The following is a 23,807-nucleotide window of genomic DNA, read 5'->3' on the forward strand; positions in this document are numbered from 1 at the left end:
GGCCAGTGAAAGGGCTCAGCTAGCAAAGGCGTCTGTCTACCAAGGTAAGCCTGACAGCTTAAGTTTGAGCTCCAGAATCTGTTGTATTCCTAGCTGCCTGCAGCTATTACGAACTGGGTTGCTGGAACAGAAGCTGAGGGATAGATGGGGAAGGGGCGGAAAAAAAAGAAGGGCCAAGACAATATTTCACTGATCAAGGCCAGAAACTTTAATGTCAGTCAGACCTTTTAACAGTTTGGGCAAACCCTTCCCCCCAGACTCCACGCTGAGTTTGGGAAGTTGTCTAGCTCCTCTAGGAGGTCCTTGTCTTGACTGCTCCGGCAGCTGGGTGGGTCACCTGCTTAATTCAGGAATCCCTAGACCAGGAGGAACAATGAGCTTAACCTTCATTGAGCTTCTCCACCCTAGGATAGAAATTCCTGCTTTAACCTACTTCCCTATTATGTCTTAAAGGCAGATTCCTGCCCGAAGCCAGGGATTGTCCTTGACCAATGTCAAACTCAAACCCTGTGCATGACTGCCCCAATATGGCTCTGTACAAGAATCCATGTGTATTTGTCGCTTCTTCATTACTGTGATAAAATGCCATGACCAGGGCTGGTGAGATGGCTCAGTGGGTAAGAGCGCTGACTGCTCCTCTGAAGGTCCTGAGTTCAAATCCCAGCAACCACATGGTGGCTCACCACCATCTGTAATGAGCTCTGATGCCCTCTTCTGGTGTGTCTGAAGACAGCTACAGTGTACTTACATATAATACTAAATAAATCTTTGGGCCGGAGCGAGCGGAGCCAGAATGAGGTCCTGAGTTCAATTCCCAGCAACCACATGATGGCACACAACCACAGTGTACTCATATGCATAAAATAAATCTTTAAAAATAACCAAATGCTACTTAAGAATTTATTTTAACCAGGAAGTGATGGCCCAACACTTTTAATCCCAGCACTTGGAAGGCAGAGGCAGGTGAATCTCTGAGTTCTGAGTTTGATGCCAGCCCAGTCTACAGAGTGAGTTCCAGGACAGCCAGGGCTACACAGAAAAACCCTGTCTCAAAACAACAACAACAACAACAACAAGGTACATGTGCACACATGTACAACACACACCCACAAACTGAAACAGAACAGCATATATGTTGTCCTAGCCTGCTTTCTATTGCTGTGATAAGCACCGTGGCCAAGACCAACCTGGGGAGTATACTGGCTGGTTTTGTGTCAACTTGACTGAAGCTGGAGTTATCACAGGGAAAGGAGCTTTAGTTGGGGAAGTGACTCCAGGAGATCCAGTTGTGGGGCATTTTCTCAATTAGTGATCAAGGGGGGAGGGCCCCTTGTGGGTGGTACCATCCCTGGGCTGGTGTTCTTGGGTTCTATAAGAGAGCAGGCTGAGCAAGCCAGGGGAAGCAAGCCAGTAAGGAACATCCCTTCATGGCCTCTGCATCAGCTCCTGCTTCCTGACCTGCTTGAGTTCCAGTCCTGACTTCCTTTTGTGATGAACAGCAATGTGGAAGTATAAACTGAATAAACCCTTTCCTCCCCAACTTGCTTCTTGGTCATGATGTTTGTGCAGGAACAGAACCCTGACTAAGACATGGAGGAAGGGGTTTATTTCAGTTTAGAGAATGGAAGGGAAGACCATGGAGGGGTGCTGCTTACTGACTTGCTCCCCATGGCTTGCTCAGCCTGCTTTCTTATGCAGGAATGACACTGCCCCCAGTGAGCTGGGCCTTCCCACATCGATTATTCACCAAGAAAATGCCTCCCACTTGCCTATGGGAGATCTAATGGAGGCATTTTCTCAGTTGAGGTTACCTCTTCCCAGGTGACCCTGGTTTGTGCCCAGTTGACAAAAAACTAACCAGCTCTATTAGTTTCTTATTATTATTAATAACACAGTAAATGGGTTTTCAAGACCTAAGTTAATAAAATATAATCCATTAGTCATATTTGATAAGGAGCTAGGAAGTAGGTTTCCTGAGAGATCCGATTTCCTATAGTGTAGGGATAGAGTCCTCATTTGTTCTTGATCTGAAGTGCCTAAAGCCAACACAGGCTTGGGATGAGGAGAGAGGGAGCAGAGAGATGGGGAAGGGGGAGGGAGGCACAGATGCTTGTAGGAAGAAACATTAGGAAATATCACAGTAGATCCAGGCTACTCCTCTACCCACCAGGCCATGGCACAGACTGTAGTGACAAGGCCGTGGGGACAACGTGTAGTGCCTGTCAGTCTTCTTACCTACAGTATGTCTCAGTGATAACAATCGAAAAGTTTGTGGTTTGGTTAAGTTGGAGTTGGATGCAGTTAGCAGTTGTGGCGATAGTACGTGTGGTGTGTGCGTTCACCCACTGGCATATGTAAGACAAACACTCTACCAACCGAACTGTAGTCGGGGTCTATGTTATTTTGTTTAAGACTCTCAGTATGTAGCTCAAGCTGGCCTTGAACTAACAACCCTCCTGCTTCAGTTCCCGAGTGCTGGAGAGAGTCACTTCTTGTCTTTCACCCTGTGGGTCTTGGCGCTGAGGTTTAGGTTGTTATGCCCTTATGCTAAGCCACCTTTCTGCCCTTAAAAAGCTTTTAAACCAAACTGTCGAGAAAGATTTCAGGTGCCTTGTTTAAAGGAAATATGTAAATTATTTTCAAGAATTTCAAAGATTTTCTTCCATTTCATGTTTTGAGATAGAGTCTCACTCACGTGTTGTCCTGGCTGGTCTTAAACTCATGGACTCGATCGAGTCTCTCTCTAGGATCCCAGTTAGCTCAGGCTATAGCTGTGTGCCACAGTGCCCAGCACACTACACTTCTGTGTATGCATAAACATCTAAAAGGTACTTATTTTGACATGGTTTTGCATACTATATACAGTTTAAAAAAAACATTCCAGGGGTTGGAGAGATGGCTCAGAGGTCAAGAGCACTGACTGCTCTTCCGAAGGTCCTGAGTTCAAATCCCACAACCACATGGTGGCTCACAACCATCCATAATGAGATCTGATGCCCTCTTCTGGTGTCTCCGAAGACAGCTACAGTATACTTACATATAATAAATAAATCAAATTAAAAACAAACAAACAAACAAAAACAAACAAAAAAAATTTCCAGCCAGGCAAGGTGACTCAGGAAGCTTCAGAAGGAGGATTACCTCAGAGGCCAGCATGGGCTACACAGGGCCCAGAGATGTAACTCAGCAGTGAGGTGCATGCTTAGCTCGGGGTTTGATCTCCAACTACACCTCCTCAAGCAGTATTCCATAGCTCCTATTAGCATTTTCTAATCTAATACAAATTATGAAGTCAAAGCCAGAGAAAGGGCTCAGTGCGTAAAAGTCTGGTACCAAGACTCACCACCCAAGTTTAGTCCCCATGGTGGAAAGAAAGAACTCCTGCAGGTTGTCTTCTGACCTCTGCATGTGTGGCATGTACCTCCCAACCACACACACACACACACACACACACACACTCACGCACGGTTCTGTTTCTGCTTCTTCCATTGGGGTGCCCAGACACTGCTACACACCAGCACACCAGATGGGGAAGGATGTGGTGGAGTCGGAATGGGTGGGTTAGCCGGATCCCGTTCTGGCTGTGACTGCCGGAAGGAGAAGGCCGTCTCAGAGGGTCTTAGTGTTACAGCTTTCCTAGACGCTAGTCAGTGAAACAGCTTTTAAAAATGAAGTCCAACAAAACAGCTTATGTGTATATGCTTTATTCAGGGTGAATCAAGGGACATATATACAGACACGGACATGGACACAGACACATATGAACCCTGGAAAGTGGGAAGGGGTTCTTCTTAGGGTGAAGTTTCCCTGGTTGAGGTTTTTGTTTGTTTGTTTGTTTGTTTGCTTGTTTTTGGTTTTTGGATTTTTTTTTTTTTTTTTTTTTTTTGAGACAAGATTTCTCTGTATAGCCCTGGCTGTCCTGGAACTCACTGTAGACCAGGCTGGCCTCAAACTCAGAAATCCGCCTGCCTCTGCCTCCCAGAGTGCTGGGATTATAGGCATGCGCCACCACCGCCAGGCTAACTGAGGTTTAAGGTTGGAGGGGATTATCTCATTTGCATGGAGAGGCATTCCAGGAAGGTGAACTTGTAATTTTGCCAAAGATTACAAGACATTGCTCCGGTAAAAGACTGGGGTTCGGCTCCCCAGATAAGGCAGAGAAGAGGAAGCCTTGCTAAGAAAAGGGAGTCCTCCATTTTGCACCAAGCTAAAGAAAACTGTCCCGACATGGTAGAGTACAACCTTAGTATCGCGGTGCAACACACACACACACACACACCCTGCCACCACCACCACCACCACCACCACCACCACCACCACCACCACCATCACCACCTGAGTAAACAAGATACTGAGTTTAAGATCAGCCTGGACTGCCTAATGAGACCTTGTCTCAAAAAATAAAAAAATTAGTGACAGTTATTATTACATGATATCCTCATGTTCATGTTATAAAAGGAAGTTTAGCAATTGCAGCAAGATAGCTGAGTCCCAGCATGAGTCATCCCTTGCTTCCCAGGCAACCGCCCATTTAGTCCCACAGGGATCCAATTGTCTTGATAAGGGAGTTTTCTTCTTCAGAGCACGCAAAACCATTTTTTGTTATAATTAAACTTATCTCTTTGTGTAACATACAAAAATAATTGCAATGTGTTTCTGCCCTATAATGGAGAAACAGGTGCGAGAGAGCTATATTTGGGTAAGGCCAGATATAGAAAGAATAAATATGAGCCTGTTCAGTTAGTGGTTGTGTGCACTAGCTAAGGAAATATGGTATTGAGATAAAATCTTGCATAGGTGGGCTGCAGGAATAATGAGTTAGGAGTCACATAAAGTTGAATATTGTAAGTTGAATACAGATTCAGTGCGTTTTAGAGACTTATCTTGATGTGTATGAGTGTTTGACTGCATGTGTACATGGCTGAAAGCAGGTGTCAGATCCTCTGGAACTGCGGTTACAGATAGATCACCACGTTGGTACTGGTGCTAGATAGAATCTGGGTTTTTTGCAAGATTAGTGTGTGCTTTTACTTATTTTTAAGATTTATTATAGCCGGGCGGTGGTGGCTCACGCCTGTAATCCCAGCACTCTGGGAGGCAGAGGCAGGTGGATCTCTGAGTTCGAGGCCAGCCTGGTCTACAGAGTGAGTTCCAGGACAGCCAGAGAAACCCTGTCTTGAAAAAAACCAAATCCAAACAAAACAAAACAAAACAAAAGATTTATTATATATAAATATATACATATATACTGTATACACACACATATATTTATATATACATTGTATATATACACATATGTATACATGTATATACATATATATGTACACAGTATACACACATGTATATGTATATGTGTGTGTATGTGTGTGTATATATATACACATACACTGTAGCTGTCTTCAGACACTAGAAGAGTATTGGGGTCCAGCCTTGACACAAGATTGGAGTTCTCAACTGGAAGCAGGAATATCTGCGAAGGCACACAATAAACAGACACAGATAACTTTTCAGGTACAAACTAACAGGCAATTTTTTCAAGGCTTAAAGTTTTTCTCTCTCTCTTGCTCGCTGCGTGCACTCTGTATTCTGCACACTCTGCCATTCTCCTGTGTGCTTTTCTTTTCTTGAATTCTCACACTCCTACACATCTGTGTGTTTCCCTTCACTCACACACACACCCTTCACACACACCTCACACACACACCATATGCACTCACTCACACACACACACACTCTCCATATACTCTTCATGCTCTCTCTGCATTCCACGCTCACTCCATGCTCACCTCACACTCACCTCACACTCACCTCATGCTCTCCTCACACTCGCCTCATGCTCTCCTCATACTCCCCTCACACTCTCACGCTCCCCTCACGCTCTCCTCACGCTCACCTCATGCTCACCTCCCACTCACCTCACGCTCTCCTCACACTCCCCTCATGCTCACCTCACGCTCACCTCCTACTCACCTCCTACTCACCTCCCACTCACCTCACGCTCTCCTCACACTCACCTCACGCTCTCCTCACACTCCCCTCACGCTCTCCTCATGCTCACCTCCCACTCACCTCACGCTCTCCTCATGCTCACCTCCCACTCACCTCACGCTCTCCTCACACTCACCTCACTTGCCACATTCTCTTTCACCCTTTTCTTGCCCCAGTCTTTTATTGTTACTCCAAAAGCAGGTAGAAAAAAGGACATTGTCTAATCATTACCAAATCAAATTAAAAAGAATAAGCATATCCCACAAAGAATCAAGAATTACAATTGTTTCCCAAAGTTTCAACTTCCCCTATTCTCATGCCTGTGGCCAAAATAATAATGATTGCAAACTCATCATTATTTAAACTTTAACTTTTGACCTATTTTACTTCAGAGCTCAGAGCTCCAAGGTCAGCTACTTGCATTTTCCTGTGAAGCTCTAATGATAAATGACAAGGACAAAGCTGCCAGGCAGTGGCCAGAAGAATCAAGTTAGTCCTTAACTCGGCAGTTCCGCTAGCTTTCTGCTTCTGCACATCACACACAATGACTCTCCTAAGGGGCCCAGTGTTCTGACTTAGTCTTTCTAGTATATAATTTTATGAATTCTACCCTTGATTATCCAGGAACTACTCTCAAATGCTGTGTAAAACTTATTTCATAACTTCAATAACCTTTTCCTTTCTCAGGGTCCCAATGTTGGTTCTATTTCATTTTCTAATCATTTCTTCAAACTTTCTTTGCAAGTCAAACATAAATCTGGAACTGCCATTGTGAAGTTGTTAAATTGTTTCCAAGATGAGAGCACACAGCATGTACTGGGCCCATTAGGACTGTGCTGTGCTGTGCTGTGCTGGGCTGTGCTGTGCTATGCTGTGCTGTGCTGTGCTGTGCTGTGCTGTGCTGTGCTGTGCTGTGCTGTGCTGTGCTGTGCTGTGCTGTGCTGTGCTGGGCTGGGCTGTGCTGTGCTGTGCTGTGCTGTGCTGTGCTGGGCTGTGCTGTGCTGTGCTGGGCTGGGCTGTGCTGGGCACCATGCCATAATTTTTAATTGTTTAAGAATCATTACATCAAGGAACATCTAGTTTCATAGAATTCACCAGAGCAGAAGGGAGTAGGAAAGTCAGCTATAGTAGAATAATTATGCCACCAAGGCCAACTGAAAAGCAGTCACGCACAAATGAAATCTATACAGCTGTTATCCAGGGCTAAGGTTAGGAGAAATGGGAACAACTGTTTTTTACTAAGAGCTGCTGCGGCCTACTGCAGGCAGTCCTTACTTCAGCCAGCAGGTCCCCTGGAGGGGTGTGCCTCCTGCTTCTCAGGGTCTCAGATGCCATCCTTTTTTATAAAGAGGTGCTGCAGGCTTCTGAGATGCCTCCACCCTGGCCTGCTGCGGGCAGTCCCTGTCATGGTATGCTGTCCCCAGCTGAAGAGGGAGGGCATCAAATCCCATTACAGATGAGTTGCTGGGAATTGAACTCAGGACCTTTGGAAGAGCACCCAGAGCTCTTAACCGCTGAGTCATCTCTCCAGCCCCTAGTGAGTGCTTTTAACCTCTGCCAGAGGGCTTCCTGGGTGAGGAAGGGGACTGCACTGAGTGGCTATCCCCTCCTTACACACTCCTGCGGTGCCTCAGCACTGTCTGTCAGAAAGACCCCAGCTGCCCACTGCAGTTCCAACGTGCAGCACAAGGCAGGAAGGAAGAGCATCTGGGGCCCAGGGGTCCCCCAGAGTTGTAATGAAATCACGTCTGGGCCCCAGGGGTCCCCCCGGAGTTGTAATGAAATCATCATGGAGTCTAGCGCTTTCTCTCTCATTACCCCCATAAGCTTGGTGCTCTACACAAGGGATGCGAAGCCATGCTCAGTGTGGGCGCTCGATAGGAAACCCCAGCACAGACTGTGATTGGACGAGGTGCGCATTGTTTTTTTCTTTTTCTTTTCTTTCTTTCTTTTTCTTTCTTTCTTTCCCTTTCTTTCTTTCCCTTTCTTTCTTTCCCTTTCTTTCTTTCTTTCTTTCTTTCTTTCTTTCTTTCTTTCTTTCTTTCTTTCTTTCTTTCTTTCTCTTTCTTTCTTTCTTTCTTTCTTTCTCTTTCTTTCTTTCTTTCTTTCTTTCTTTCTTTCTTTCTTTCTTTCTTTCTACCTTCCTTCCTTTCTACCTTCCTTCCTTCCTTCCTTTCTTTCTTTCTTTCTTTCTTTCTTTCTTTCTTTCTTTCTTTCTTTCTTTCTTTCTTTCTTTCTTTCGTTATTCGAGACAGGGTTTCTCTATAGTCCTGGCTGTCCTGGACTCTGTATACCAGGCTGGCCTCGAACTCAGAAATCTGCTAGCCTCTGCCTCCCAAGTGCTGGGATTACAGGCATGAGCCACCACTGCCCTGCTGAGGTGCAGCACATTCTTCTAGCTGCTTTTTACAAATGCCGGCCCCGTCTAGCCGTGAAACTTGACAGAATGCTTACTCATTCACTGTAGATCTGGAACAAAGTGTGCATTTTATTTACTAGCAAACAGAAATGTTGCATAAGCCCCTCTACCCCGGGGCTTGGCTCTGCCACCCTAACTAGGAATGAAGACAGACGTGATGCCCAGACGTGTTCATACAGAAAAGCGGGGGTCAGGAGGCTGTGCATGCACTATGGAGCCCCGCTTACTATCTGAAGTCTCGGTGTGTTTATTAGATGCAGCGCTGGGGAGGAATTAGCTGGCTTCCATAGGCCGAATCCAGAGGAGCAGCCGGAAAGACAAAGCTGCGGTTGCTTCCTAAAGCACTCCGGCAGCGGTCCCTTTCTCGCTGCTTGCCTTGGCAGCTCTGACCAGCTAGGGCTGGTGTGTATTCACCTTCACCTGAGTGTGAGCCTGCGGCTATTTACCAGAGCCTTGGCCTGACCTGTCCTGGGAGAAATGCCTCAGCAGTCAGCCTGGTGTCTAACGCCTCTCAGACTGTGCCGTGACTGTCTTCCGGGTTGTCTGTGGTTCTGGGCTCTGGTGGGGTGAGCTTCTTAGGCCTTGGAGGATTAGTCAGCAGCTTGTACCACGCTCTGTCAGGCTGATGCACCTCAGAGAAAGAGCCCTGAAAACAGGCAGGTAGAGTCATTTCAGAATGTAGACGATTCATTCCAGTATTGAGACCAGTGAACTCAAATGCAAAATGAATGTTTGGAAACAAAATGAGACACACCTGGATTTCAACCGCTGAGATTGTTAAAGTTGGTAAACATTTTCATTTCTAAGCACAGGCTTAAAACTGTCATTGTGGCTCTATTTTTTGTTTATTAATAATAAATATAATTATTATATAATAACAACCACCACCACTACCACCACCACCACCATCATCATTACTGACAGGCTTTCACTATATAGCCCCACTGGTTGGCCGTAACCACCCTTATTTCCCTGCAGTGAGCCACCACACCCTGTCAGTCTCTTCCCTCACTGCTGTTCCTAAGCCTCCTCCTCTTCCACTGAGCCATCTTTCTTGCTTCTCTTTATGACTTTATAGTCTTTTCTCCCCTTTATCTGTCTCTTAAAATATTTTTGAATTTTATTTTATCTGCATGTATATATGTGGACCACATGCCAATCTGGTGCCCACAGAGGCCAGAAGAGGGTGTGAGTTCCCCCTGGAACTGGAGTTAGAGGTGGTTGGGAGGTAGCACGTGGGTACTTGGAGTTGAACCTGGCTTCTCCAGACATACAACCAGCTCTTTTAACTACCAAGCCGTCTCTCTCCTTTATCACACAACTAGCCCCACCCCTTTTTGTGACAGTCTCTTTACATAGCCCTGGTTGTCCTGGAACTCACTGTGTAGACCAGGCTGGCCTATGATTTCACAGAGATCCTCCTGTCTCTGCCTCCCAAGTATTGGGATTAAAAGCAGATGCCACTACACCCAGCAACATTTAAATCTTTGCTCTTCCTTTGGGGTCTCCCCCTTTTATTTTTCCCACCAGTACAAATAAGATCAGGAACTAAGACAGACCTATGAACATTACCTGTGTGTGAGCCACAAACCAGAAAGCAAGACATCTAAGGCTATTGCGTCGCTTCTTACTGGCAGAAATCCCCAAATCCATTATTCCTGCAATTTAATAGTAATGGAAGTACTAAAGACTCACACAGTTTTAATGTCGAAACTATTTATTTCAAACTTACTGTGCCATTGTGTTTTATTTTAAAGGGCTTTTAAACATTAAGATAGGCTGTTAAGGAATAGATTTGAAAGGCTTCCTTCTATTCTCTAGCAATGTGTAACTTATTCACAGTGAGTTAACATGATATTTAAAGCAAGAAGTTACTTTAACTGATATTTTCTTTCCCCTACTCCTTAGCTGAGAAATCTTCAAAGTAAGCTATACATGAAAGAAACATCTTTGCAAGAGATGAAGTCTGAGTTAGAGAGTTACAAAGAAACTAATACCCAGCAAGCACTACAGATAATGTCCCTGAGAGATGACATCAAGAACCTTCAGGACCTTATTGATTCTCTAATGAAGATTAAGATTTTGAAAAACACAAATTCTCAGAAATCTGGAAGATACAACTGGGATCTAACTGAGAGGGTTATAGACCTAGAGAACCGTCTAAGGTAGAGTGATATGATATATATGTGTGTGTGGAAAATATATATGGAAAATACCTCCATAAGCCTGGGTCATAGGCAAGTCTGTGGGGACATTTTCTTGATTAATGATTGATATGGGAGGGCACAGGATATTGGGTTATATAAGAAATCAGGTTATGCAAGCCATGGGGAGCAAGCCAGTAAGCAGCATTCCTTCATGGCCTGAGTTTCTGTCTCCAGGTTTCTATCTTGAATTGTTTCAATGAAAAATTGTTACCTATAAGCTAAAGAAACCTTTCCTTCCCCAGGTTAGTTTGGTCATTTTTTAGAAAATTTTTTCTCTTTTTCTTTTTATTGGCTATTTTCTTTATTTCAAATGTTTTCCCCTTTCCAGGTCTCCCCTCCCCCTGCATCTATGAAGGTGCTCCCCTACTTACCCGCCCACTTCTGTCTTCCTACTCTGGCATTCCCCTACACTGGAGCATTGAACCCCCCCTCAGGCCCAAGGGCCACTCCTCTGCTTTATGACTTATCCTGCTATAAACATCCTTGTGTTGGGCAGTGGTGGTGCACGCCTTTAATCCCAACACTTGGGAGGCAGAGGCAGGCAGATTTCTGAGTTCAAGACCAGCCTGGTTTTCAGTGTGAGTTCCAGGACAACCAGGGCTACACAGAGAAACCCTGTCTCAAAAAACAAAAAAACAAAACAAAACAAAACACCTTTGTACAGATTTCTGTATAATTTCCCCCGTCAGGTATTGTTGGACTATATAGCAAATGTTTAATTTTTTGATGTTACTTGCTTTGCTTGTTTGTGTTGAAATGGGAATCTCTTTATAGTTCAGGTTGGCCTCAAGTTCTCCGTCTCCTGGAATTTGGATTTGTACTGAATTCTCCTGCCTCCCACATGCTGGGATCACATGTATCCACATCTAGCTTCTTTAAAGTTATTTTTAAGGCATTTCCAAATTGCTTTCCAACAGAGGCAGCTGCACCTTTCACAGCCTCAAGCAGCGGAAGATTAGGGTCAGGGTCACAGTGTATGCATATTCTTACTAAGATGGGGGAGATGGATCTTCCGGAGCCAGGGTTACAGGTGGTCTTGAGTCACCCGATGTGGGTGCTAGAAACGACCCAGTCCTCTTTAAGAGCATTAAATATAGCCACTGAGCTCCCTCTCAAACTCTCTGGCCCTCTCCCCATTTTATATAGGGTCTCACTATGTAGTCTTGGAAGTTGCTATGTAGACCAGGCTGGCCTTGAAGTCAACAGAGTTTCATCACTCCATCTTTCAGCAGTTTAAAATATTGAACTCATTGCTTCTTGTCAACTTGACATAAACCTAGATGTATTTGGGAAGAGGGAATCTTAACTGAGAAAATACCTCCATCAGATGGTCTGGTAGGCAAGACTGTGGGGCATTTTCTTCATTGATGATTGATGTGGGAGGGCACAGCCCACTGTGGGTGATGCCACATCCCTGGGCCACCAGTCTTGGGGTGTATAAGAAAGCAAACTAAGCAAGCCAGTGAGCCACACCCCTCTAGGGCCTCTGTTCCTGCTTTGGTTCCTCCTTGCCTTGCCTTGATGATACCCTCTGACATAGAAATGTAAGCCAGAAAACCCTTTTCTCCCCATTTGCTTTTGGTTGGAGCCTTTATCACAGCAATAGAAGGGAAATGACAGGTGTTCCCTTCTGACATTATTTCTGTAGGAAAGCAAGCCAACTGCCTTCCTGCTCTTTGACGCTAACTCATGCTTCTCCTCTTGCTGGTTTTAATTGGTAGCGGCTCGACTGTGACGTGGCTGTATATTTAATGTATTTTAAATATGAAATAAAAAAAGGAGTGGGGCTTTGATCTCAGCACTTGGGAGCTAGAAGCTGGCAGATATTTTTGAGTTCGAGGTCATCAGGTCTACAAAATAAGTTCGATGACAGTCAGGGATGTTACACAGAGAAACCCTGTCTCAAAAAAAAAAATTAGTCATATTGAAAATTGGTCCAGTTAGTTTCATTGCATTGTTGACCATTGCTGTCCTATCCAGGGAACACCTGGTGGGAAGAGAGCCCTTGGAGAGTAAGGCGGAGCTTCTGGAGAAAAGGCGGCCCTGCCCCCGCAGACTCTCTCCCCATGTGAATTTGAAAGGACCGCAAGATTCCTTGGATGTTTTTCCAGTGAAGGTGAGAGTCAGTTCTATTTCCCCAGGAGAAAGGGGTTAGTATTTGGTAAGGTGCAGGTCTCTAAAAACTGGAAGATTCAAAGAAGCATGGTGGACTGGATGCCATCAGGACTGCCAAGAGAACTGCAAGGGCTCTGTGATTTTACAGAAAGATTTGAAGGTGAGGAATTTGGCCGTAAACCAACTATGGGAAGGGATGATGAGGAAGTGAGATGCTGGAGTCTCCTTGTCCAGATTGGCTCCTACTGCTGAACACACCGGGCTTCCTGTTCCTGGATATAGACCAGACTTGGTGGGTGTATTAGTCAGGGTTCTCTAGAGTCACAGAACTTATGGGTAGTCTCTATATAGTACAGAAATTTGTGACTTTACAGTCTCTAGTCCAACTCCCAACAATGGTCAGCAGCAGTTGTGAATGGAAGGCCAAGGATCCAGCAGTTGCTCAGTCCCACAAGGCAAGCAGGCGAAGCAGAGTGAGTCTCCCTTCATCCAATGTCCTTATGTAGGTCTCCAGCAGGAGGTGTGGCCCAGATTAAAGGTGTGTGCCACCACGCCTGGATTTGGGTCAGTGGGTCATCAGCTTTGGCCATTGACATGTAGCTCTGTGGATCTTCCAGAAGAAAGTGCACTGGAAAGAGAAGGTGAGGAGGCAGACGGTTATCAAGGGAGCTGTGAAAGTTTACTGTGAGCCCCTCAGACCATCACAAGTCACTATGTAAAATCAGGACCTGTGTGACTCAGTTAATGTGGGAGATCCCATTCAGGGAAAAAAAAAAAACCCAACAACCAAAGGATGAAGAGATGGTCTAGCAGTTAAGAATGCTTGCTGTGGGGTTGCAAATTGGTACAACCACTCTGGAAAGCAGTCTGGCGGTTCCTCAGAAAACTGGGCACCTCACTTCCAGAAGATCCTGCTATACCACTCCTGGGCATATATCCAGAGGATTCCCCACTATGTAATAAGGATACATGCTCTACTATGTTCATAGCAGCCCTATTTATAATTGCCAGATGCTGGAAAGAACCTAGGTATCCCTCAACAGAAGAGTGGATGCAAAAAATGTGGTATATCTACACAATGGAGTACTATTCAGCCATTAGAAACAATGAATTCATGAACTTCTTAGGCAAATGGATGGAGCTAGAGAACATCATACTAAGTGAGGTAACCCAGACTCAAAAGGTGAATCATGGTATGCACTCACTAATAAGTGGTTATTAACCTAGAAAACTGGAATACCCAAAACATAATCCACACATCAAATGAGGTACAAGAAGAAAGGAGGAGTGGCCCCTGGTTCTGGAAAGACTCAGTGAAACAGTATTCGGCAAAACCAGAACAGGGAAGTGGGAAGGGGTGGGAGGGAGGACAGGGGAAGAGAAGGGGACTTACGGGACTTTCGGGGAGTCGGGGGCTAGAAAAGGGGAAATCATTTGAAATGTAAATAAATTATATCGAATTAAAAAAAAAGAAAAAAACAAAACAAAAAGACAAAAAAAAAAAAAACCAAAAAAACCAACCAAACAAACAAAAAAGAATGCTTGCTGTGACCAGGCGGTGGTGGCGCACGCCTGTAATCCCAGCAGTCTGGGAGGCAGAGGCAGGCGGATTTCTGAGTTCGAGGCCAGCCTGGGCTACAGAGTGAGTTCCAGGACAGCCAGGGCTATACAGAGAAACCCTGTCTTGAAAAAACCAAAATCTAAAAAACAAACAACAACAACAAAAACAAAAAGAATGCTTGCTGTGTAAGCAGGGGACGAGTGTTAGGATCCATGTAACAAGCCAGGCATGGCCAGGATGCCTAGATCTCCAGCACAGAAAACGCTAGGTCTGGGTGATCTCTGTGGTTTTCTGTACCAGATTCAGCATACACCCCTTCTCAAAGGGCGTGAAGCAGAGAGTATTAGCAGTGCTTATATTATTAGCACACACACACACACACACACACACACACACACACACACACACACACAGAGCCATGCACGTCTGCTACCACCGCCACCGCCACCACCACCACCACTCAACTGAACTTGCTGACTCAGCGAGGTGGACTCCTCCCATGGGGTTCACTGACCCCAGGGAAGTCACCGTGGGGAAAAGGGTAGGGAGGGAGAAAGAAAGAGAAACGGGGGATACATGCAGAGAAAGAAGAGAAGCAGCCTCTGGGGAGGCCCCTGGACTGGAAAGTTCAGGGTTGGGGGCAGGGTGTGCCAGGTAGGGACTGAGGGATGCTGGGAGAACCTGGAGGCCAGGTCTGCTTTGATATGTAAAATATGCACCTCAGTTCCCTGACTAGTCCTAAATCAAGTACCTCTCTCAACCCGTTCTCCCCCCCCCAAAACCCAAAAATCAAATCAAAACAAATAAACAAACAAACAAACAAAAAAGAAAAATGAACAAACACAAAAAAGAGAGCCAGAGAGCCAGCGCACGGGCTCATGGGTAAAGGCACATTTTGCTGTGACAGTCTGATTGATAAAAGGAGAGAAGGGATTCCTGTAGGTTGTCCTCTGATCTCCATATGTATACAGGGCCACGTGTCACCTTCCCCATAGCAATAAATAAGATAATCAAACATAATAAAATGCAGTGTTAATTTTTAAAATTCCTTGTACACCGTGAGCTTCAGTGTTGTGTACAGTCTGCTCTCACAACAAGGGCTGTTTCCGTTCCTCCTTTTTGCCGTTATTGGCTCTTCTTTTAAGTCGGTGCCCTTGTTTCTTATGTGACTCTAATGTTTCAAATTAAGGGTCTTTTCTCCTGAGGTGGTGTGTTAATACTGAACTTACAGTTCATAGCTATTTCCACATTAAGTTTCAAGTGGGGAGTTTAATCCTTGTGTTTGTACATTTAGGACAATGATGAAGTCTGCGGCTTTGAGAGAGACAACGCTGTTTACTCTGAGGGACCACCAATTGATGGGCAAACCACCCGAGATAAGTGTCAACAAGATTTGATCCACAAAGAAAAACTAATGTCTGAGTTGGACAGAGCTCCCTATTCCTGCGGCTGGGAAACCGGACCTGAGCAGTCGCACCACCAGGATTTCCTTGGCCAGCTGGCTACTCTCCTGAGTGACAGCATCGGTCCCATCCTAGCGACAGAAGAAGCAGTGAAGGAGAGGATCCAGGAAATGGGTGCAAACGAACAGTTGTGGAAATGTGTGAGTGCGCTCAGAAAAATTATTCTTTCCAGTTTAATTCTCTTTTGTTTGGTTTCTTTCTACTCTTTCTCTCTTTCTGTCTCTCTCTCTCTCTTTTGGTTTTTCAAGACAGGATTTCTCTGTGTAGCCCTGGCTGTCCTGGAACTTGCTCTGTAGACCAGGCTAGCCTCAAACTCACAGAGCCCCTCCTGCTGGCATTAAGGGCAAGCACCACTATTGTCTGGTTGAATGTTTGCTTTTTTTTTTTAATGTATGTGTTTGTGGGAGTGCACCTATATATGTGGATATGCATACACATGTGTGCCAATGCATGATGGGCCAGAGGTTGACCCTGAGTATGTTCACTGACCAGTGGCGTCTAGGGATCTGCCTGCCTCTAGCACTCGATTTACAGATATGCACTAAGCTTTTCATATGAGTGATGAATATTCCAACTTGGAATCTTACACTTGCACAACAAACATTTTACCATCTGAATCCTCTCCCCAGTACCCCCATTTTATCAGTTTAGTATGTAGATTTTGATATTAGCCAGCTAGTAAGTTCTTTGGCTTCATTTGTAAGTTTTCCAAGATAAGGTTTCTACGTGGAGCCCCAGCTATCCTGAAACTCACTCTGTACACCAGGCTGGCCTCGAACTTAGAGATCTGCCTGCCTCTGCTTCCTGAGTTCTATACCGCCAGTGCTTGGCTCATTTGTAATTTTCTAAAGATTTGTTTTTATTATTTTATGTTTATGTGTATGTGTCTATGTAAATATATGCTACTTGTGAGCATGCCTACCGAGGCCGGAGAATGGCCGCAGATCCCCTAGAGATAACATTCCAGTTGTGAGCTGTGTGATGTGAGCATCTCTGTGACCACCACAGCCAGCAGAGTGACGATCCAAGGGAGGCAAGAGTGTGGTGCAGCCCAGCGCAGCTCAGCAGCTGGTGTTGGGTCAAACTTGCAGAGTGTGATCCTGATTGGCTTGTTTTAGGCAGACTTAAGCACAGCACAAGTTGGTGATTATTTCCTGGTGGTTATTAACTCAGTCCCGTGTGCACAATAAAGCTTAAGATGTAGCTACACTTCAAAACTTATCAAAACTCTTTGTAAAGTACATGCAGCATCTTCCAAGGAGATGGGTTCTATAGATTGACGTCTTCCATAAAGGTGGGGTCTATATATTGACAAGCTCATGAGAACAGTCTAGGGGAAGATCTTGGCCACACAGTGCAAAGATCACCAGGCAATTAATCACATTCATTCTCAGCCTTCTGGTTAGAAAGCAGGTTATGCATCTCTCTCTTTGAAGAGACAACTCAGTATGCTTAACATTCCTGGTTCCCCTAGTGCTCGTCTGTGAGCACAAGGACCTCTGTGCCTCCCACACCTGACCTGGGCTGGGAACTGAGCCTGGATGGTCAGTGAGCACTTTACACTGCCGATCCATCTCTCCTGCTCCTCACTGTAGTTTTGATTGATTGCCTTTTTGTTACTAAGTGGAAGAAGAGATCAGGTTGTCCTTAACTGTACCAGAGACACTATTGCTTGGTCAGAGCATGGAGCTCTGCTTTGACCCTGAGCTCCACCATCTGTAAGCTGTGTGTTCTTGGGCAAGTTGTTTATGTCCACTGTGTGGTAGTTCCATTTGTAAATTGGAGTTAAGAGATGTCGTTCCTACTTTTTAGCATGGTTACAAAGCTTAAATGGGTTAGCACATGATAAATGCTTAGTATGGTTTAGTATAAATTCAATAAATATTAACCTAATTAGTACTCTATTAGGTAGGCATGGTAGCATATGCCTATAATCCAAGGCAAAGATAAGGTTATGAGTTGTAGGGCAGCCTGGGGTACATATGAAGGCTCTGTCACAAGGAACAACAACAAAATTGTTATATAACTGATTCAAATTTTGAATATATCTAATCCTTGTGTATTAAGATTTTTCTACTTATTTCTTTTCTGTTTTTTAAAAGATTTATTTATTTTATATATGTAAGTACACTGTAGCTGTATTTAGACACACCAGACGAGGACATTGGATCCCATTCAGATGGTTGTGAGCCACCATGTGGTCTCTGGGAATTGAACTCAGGACCTGTGGAAGAGCAGTCAGTGCTTTTAACTGCTGAGCCATCTCTCCAGCTCTCTACTTATTTCTTAAAATGACAAATATATCCAGATATGATCCTTAACTAGTATTTGGGAAGCTGATGTAAGAGAAATGCTGTGAGTTCAAGGATTATCTTAGCTAACAGAACAAGCTGTCTCAAAAATCTAAACAGCCAATGCTATAGAGATGTCTCAGTGATTAAGAGCACGTTCTGCTCTTGCAGAGGACCCAGTCAATTTCTAGCACCCACATGGTAGCTTACAACTATCTGTAACTCCAGTTCCAAGGGATCGGATGCCTCTTCTGGTCTTCTTGGACACTGGGCATGTTTGTGATGGTGGTACACAGGCGTACATGTAGGCAAACACCCATACACACAATAAGAAACTACATTCACATCCACTCATCTATCCAGTGATGGGGAGGGAAGCATGGAGCATTGGGAAGCATTAACTTAATGTCATGTGTTGCAGAAAACTGAAGGCCTGCAGCAGGAAATTCAGACGCTCACCAAGAGGCTTGAGCAGCTCTACCACCTTTATGAAGACGCTGCTGAGGGCTTACCCCAGACCGAAGGGAATTACACGGGGCCGAAAAGACCTCTGGGACACCTGGAAGGAAAGGTTGCTGTCAACTGCTCTCTGAGGAGCTTAGACGTGGGCAGGAAGAAAGTAAGAGCTTCCCAAAGGCGACGTGTTTCTCTGAGAATGATCACAGTTTGGTTTGGTTTCTCAATAGCTTTAACATTACTAGAGCTGCTTATACTAGTTATGTTTTTTTTGTGTGTGTGTGTGTGTCTCTGTGTATATGTGTGTGTGTGTCTGTGTGTGTATGATATGTGTGTCTCTCTGTGTGTGTGGTGTATGTATATGTGTATGTCTGTGTGTATGTGTGTGTCTGTGTGTGTGTGTGTGTATGTCTGTGTGTGTATGTGTGTCTGTGTGTGTGTGTGTGGTGTATGTGTGTGTATGTCTGTGTGTGTATGTGTGTCTGTGTGTGTGGTGTATGTGTGTATGTCTGTGTGTGTGTGTGTGTGTCTGTGTGTGTATGTGTGTGTGTATGTGTGTGTGTGTGTGTGTGTATGTGTTACCATTTTACTGTGTAGTCCTGGATGTACTCTCAGCATCCCTACCTCAGTCTCCCAAGTGCTGGGATCACAGGTGTGCACCACATCTGGCTTACATGTTTTTGAGAATGGACAAAGGGGTATTTATGCTTCAAGTCCTTATTGCTTATGATTTTCTTTAAAAATCCTCTCTTCTCTCCCTCTCTTTTTCTCTATTGTGTATATATTTGATAAGCTTTATGATGACACTTGTTAATATGAATCTTATTTTTAATAGTTTTTTTTTTTTTTTTGGTTTTTGGACAGATGTTTAACAATATAACATAACCCAAGCTAGACTGAAACTCTCAAGGTAGCCTAGGATGACCTTATATTTATGGTTCCTCTGCTCTGTCTTAGCAGTCTAGCTGAGAGTAGAGATGTATACCAACTCCCTTGGCTAATACATCTCTTAATTCACTTTTAAATGAAGATGATCAGGAAAGGCGTGCCGAGGAATGGCCCCCTAGTGGTGGAATTCAAGGTGTTGTGACAGATACACTTGATGGGCATCTGTGAGGGGGCCACTGAAGATATTCCTCAGTCATTCCTGTGTAAACCACTGACCTCTGCTCCTGGATCCCATGTATCTGTGAGGGAAGAGGCAAACAGAACAAAAGGGAATGTCTTCAGTTTATTTCCAGGAATTCCTGGTTTTTGTTTTTTTATTATTTCTAAGCTGGTGAAATGAGCCAATTCACAACAGATTAGAGTATATATACGCAGGTTGATTGGGAAACTGCTCTTAGCGGGAGAGTTCACTGGTCCTGAGGGACCAGGGCTAGGGATGACCCTGTGGGGAGAGAGATGGGGGGGAGGGGGAAGGGAAGGAGAGACAGCACATGCATAGAGAGAAGGAGAAAAGAGAGAAGGAAGGGAGAGCAAAATTTTTCATTGAATTATGTGCCATGTCCTAACCTGCACCACACAGTTCTAGAATGATAATGGCTCAGAGTGCAATCTCACTCGCTTACTTACTCTTGACTAAGTTGGTCTCAGCCTGTCTGTCAGTGTGTGTTTTCCCTTGGCATGCCAGGAATCAGAATCTTACCATGTGGCCTTGGCTGATCTGGGACTTGCTACGGATACCAAGTGAGTGTCAGACTCCCAAGAGCTAGGACCATTTGGGGTTTTTTGCTTTTTTGTTTGTTTGGGTTTTTTTGTTTGTTTGAAGAGTTTTTTATAAAGCAAACCAATCAACCAAACAAACAAACAACCAAACCAACCTCTCCTTTGAGGGTCTGGAGAGGTGGCTCAAGAGTCAGAGCACTGCTGCTCTGGCAGAAGTCCTGGGTTTGACCCCACACATCATGGCTCATAACTATCCGGAACAACAGTCTGAGGGGATCCAATGGCCTATCCTGGCCTCCTCAGGTACCAGGCACATACATGAATACAAGCAAAATACTTATACGCAGAAGATTAAGTAAATATAACAAAACAAAGCCCTCCATGTATGACATGACATTTGTTTTTGGTTTTGAGGCAGGGCTTCACTATGTAGCCCTGCAATTTGATACACAGACCAAGCTGGTCTCTTACTCAGACATCTGACTGCCTCTTTAGCCATTAGAGACAGGTGCCACCACACCAAGCTTCACTCTGAAATGACATTTAAAAGTGTGCCTCATAGTGTTTAGGCTTGAGAAGAATGATACCCCAGACTCAAATAGTGTATAAACAAACACAAAGAGTGTTTTATTCTGCAGAAGTCCAGAATGCTGGGGTCACCCATTACCAAGATAGAGAGATAACCAAGTGAGCTCACAGGTCACATTTAAAGCACATCAGGGAATGCTGAGGTAGGTGACCTTTAGCTTGCTCCATCTCTAGGGACATTCTAGAACCATTGCTGGGGTGTGGGGACTGAAAACTGTTGCTGGGGAGACCTGGAAACTATTCCCGAAGAAGTAGCTGAGGAGGTCTGGAAACTGCTGCTGACCCATTGTTCTTGCCTCAGGCCAGGTGGAGGGCAGTTTCTGATGCCTGGACTTGCCTGAACTTGCCCAGTTCTTGGAAACAGAGATTTAGGTCTCTTGAACTGCCAATTTGAAACCCGTCATGGAGTCTGTCTAGCCTTCTCAGAGCAAACCTACATCTGCTCTTGAACAGCAATGATTCATGTCTATGCATTTAAACCATTTATTACATTTTAATAAAACACAAAGAGCAATCCTTTTCTCCATCTCTTTAAAAGGTCTCAGGAAAACATTAATAGTCATCCCATCCCTCTTTCTGCCTCTGTCCTCCCAGGAACCAATTATTTAGGCATGCATTTTTCCAGAGATGATATTGTTGTACCTTACCACTGCAGTAAGGGAACATTATAGCCAATTGAGAGTCTGGTGACATTTTTTTTTCTCAGTGCATATAAAAATTGTAATGACATTATATTGTAGTCTATTATGTTTTCATTATCTGTAATATATATGTCAAAATAAACTAGTAAAATGTTCTTTAGAATGATAAAATAGACAGCTATGGAGCTAATTTAAGGAAGGTGAAAAATGCAATATTTGCGGTAGTGGTTTGAATGAGAATGTCCCCCACAGGTGCATATATTTGAATGTTTATTTCCTAGCTGGGTAGAACTGTTTCGGAAAGGATCAGGAGGTGTGGCTTTATTGGAGAAGGTGTGTCACTGGGCCCAGGCCCTGTCTCTCTCTTTGCCTCCAACTTGTGAATAAGATAGAAGCTCTTAGCTACTGTTCTGATGAAGTGCCTGCCTGCTGCCATGTTCCCCACCAGGACGGTCATAACTCACCCTCTGAAACTGTCAGCAAGCTCCCAACTAAATGCTTTCTTTTATAAGTTGCCTTGATCATGAAATCTTTTTTACAACAATAGAATAGTAACTAAGACAATTTGTACAAATAGAGAAGGGAAATATAAAAGGATATTTTGTCATCTAGAGGCAATAAATCACAATTTTAGGGACTCTTGGTAGACCTTAGCAGTGGAACACGTGCGTTGCATGTTTAAAAACCTTGCTTTGATTTCCACTACAGTGGGGGTGGGGAGAGGGCAGAGAGGAGGGAAGAGGAGAGGAAAAGAGAGAGGAGAAGAGGGGAGAAAAAGAGAAGGAAGAAGAGGGCATCTAAAAGAAATACATTATTATAAACAATATAATGAGACAAAGTCAGATCAAAAATAGCCAACATTCTCAGAATACCAAGAAAGAAAACTACTGGTCTCAACGAGACACTCCAGTAAGGTGGTAGATAATTAATAAGAATATAAACATGTGGGTTGAGAATCTCAGGTGGCAATGTGCTTGCTTAGCGTAAAGGAAGCCCAGAGTTCCATCTCCAGCAACACATAAACCAGGCATGGCAGCACATGCCTGCAACTCAACACTCTGGAGGCAGACGCTAGAGGCTCAGAAGTTCAGGGCTGTCCTGATGGTGAGTCCCAGGCCAGTCAGAAATACAGGAGCCCCTGTCTAACAAGCTTACCTCCAAAACACCAATGCATTCCAAGGTTTGAGACAGTGTTTAATGGGAATAGTTTCTTTTGACTGTCTTCTATGTATACATTTGTATATATCACACATACACATATGTTTTGAGACATACACATATATTTTCTATATGTAGCTATGTTTTCTTTCTTCTGTGTAACCCTGGATGTCCTGGAACTTACTATGTAAACCAGGCTGGCCTCAAATTCAGAGAGATCCGCCTGCCTCTATTTCCAGAGTGCTGGGATTATAGGCATGTGCCACCACGACTTGGTATTCTATGAATATTTTAACATAATTAAAATAAGCACAGTTTCTTTTATATATTTTTTTTCAGTATTTACATTTCTTTATTCCCATCCCATCCTTTGGGTTTCAGTCTTATGATATCTACCCTTCATATGAGATGCATCATGATCTCATGATCCTCTCAGTCAAGGAAAATCTCAGTCTTCCTCATCAGCCCCCAACCTCTACACATCTTGCTGCATCTCTTTGGAACTGATCTTTTCTCCGTCAGAGTTCCTTTTAAATCAAGTCTGGCAGATGAGACTTTAATTGTTCTGTCACAGCTTTCTCTTCTTCAGTCAGTAGAGTTAGCTCCAGGTTTGTTTGCTTTTGTAGTTCTTGTATCATGCTCATTGTCTTGTTCAAAAGAGCACAAATGCAGCTCTTGGTCTCTTTTTGCTCAACAGAAACTTCCTTAAAACGTGCACATAAAGCTTGATATCGAGACTTTATTGCTGATAATTCCTTTAAAATTGTACCTGCATTTTTCTCTCCTGCTGAATGTGGGTGATTAGTCTTGATCTCATATTCCAGCCTATATTGAAGGTAATCCAAATCAGAATCAGCTTTCTGGAACATCAATTCCAGCTTATCGACCTCCGCCTCCATATTGAATAGTTGACATTCCTCAGCTCTTTTATATATTTTTTTATTTAGCTACATCTATTATTTTTGTTTAATAGATGTTTTAGAAATAACTTGTAGGGAATGTTAATTTTTAATGCATATTTTACATATTCTCATATGACATTTGCACAATTTCTATTTTTTTCTATTACAAATTATGCTAGCCAGGTGGTGGGGGTGCATGCCTGTAATCCCAGCACTCTGGGAGGCAGAGGCAGGTGGATTTCTGAGTTCAAGGCCAGCCTGGTCTACAGAATGAGCTCCAGGACAGCCAGGGCTACACAGAGAAACCCTGTCTCAAAAAAACCCAAAATCCCCCCCCAAAAAAAATTATG

At 44.1% G+C, this 23,807-nt stretch overlaps 2 protein-coding genes across 2 annotated transcripts in view; one reads left to right on the forward strand and one right to left on the reverse strand.

The window, feature by feature from the left end:
* LOC127687902 (coiled-coil domain-containing protein 170-like) overlaps nucleotides 1-23,807 on the forward strand; it is a 47,113-nt gene that overhangs the window by 14,110 nt on the left and 9,196 nt on the right. Inside the window, exons 4-7 of the mRNA XM_052186719.1 lie at nucleotides 10,316-10,572; nucleotides 12,595-12,730; nucleotides 15,585-15,893; nucleotides 18,466-18,663. Coding sequence (XP_052042679.1) covers nucleotides 10,316-10,572; nucleotides 12,595-12,730; nucleotides 15,585-15,893; nucleotides 18,466-18,663 — 900 coding nt within the window. The remainder of the gene's footprint in view (nucleotides 1-10,315; nucleotides 10,573-12,594; nucleotides 12,731-15,584; nucleotides 15,894-18,465; nucleotides 18,664-23,807) is intronic.
* On the reverse strand, nucleotides 22,884-23,471 carry LOC127687228 (spindle and kinetochore-associated protein 2-like). The gene has a single exon (XM_052185648.1). It carries the CDS (start codon nucleotides 23,452-23,454, stop codon nucleotides 23,086-23,088), a length of 369 nt encoding a protein of 122 aa, XP_052041608.1. The 5' UTR covers nucleotides 23,455-23,471; the 3' UTR covers nucleotides 22,884-23,085.

The sequence above is a fragment of the Apodemus sylvaticus genome, chromosome 6 (assembly GCF_947179515.1).
Source record: "Apodemus sylvaticus chromosome 6, mApoSyl1.1, whole genome shotgun sequence".
In the NCBI taxonomy this organism is placed as follows: Eukaryota; Metazoa; Chordata; class Mammalia; order Rodentia; family Muridae; genus Apodemus; species Apodemus sylvaticus.

Coding starts and splice junctions, on each gene's coding strand:
- LOC127687228 (XM_052185648.1), bottom strand. CDS start 23,454: ATGGAGGCGGAGGTCGATAAGCTGGAATTGATGTTCCAGAAAGCTGAT.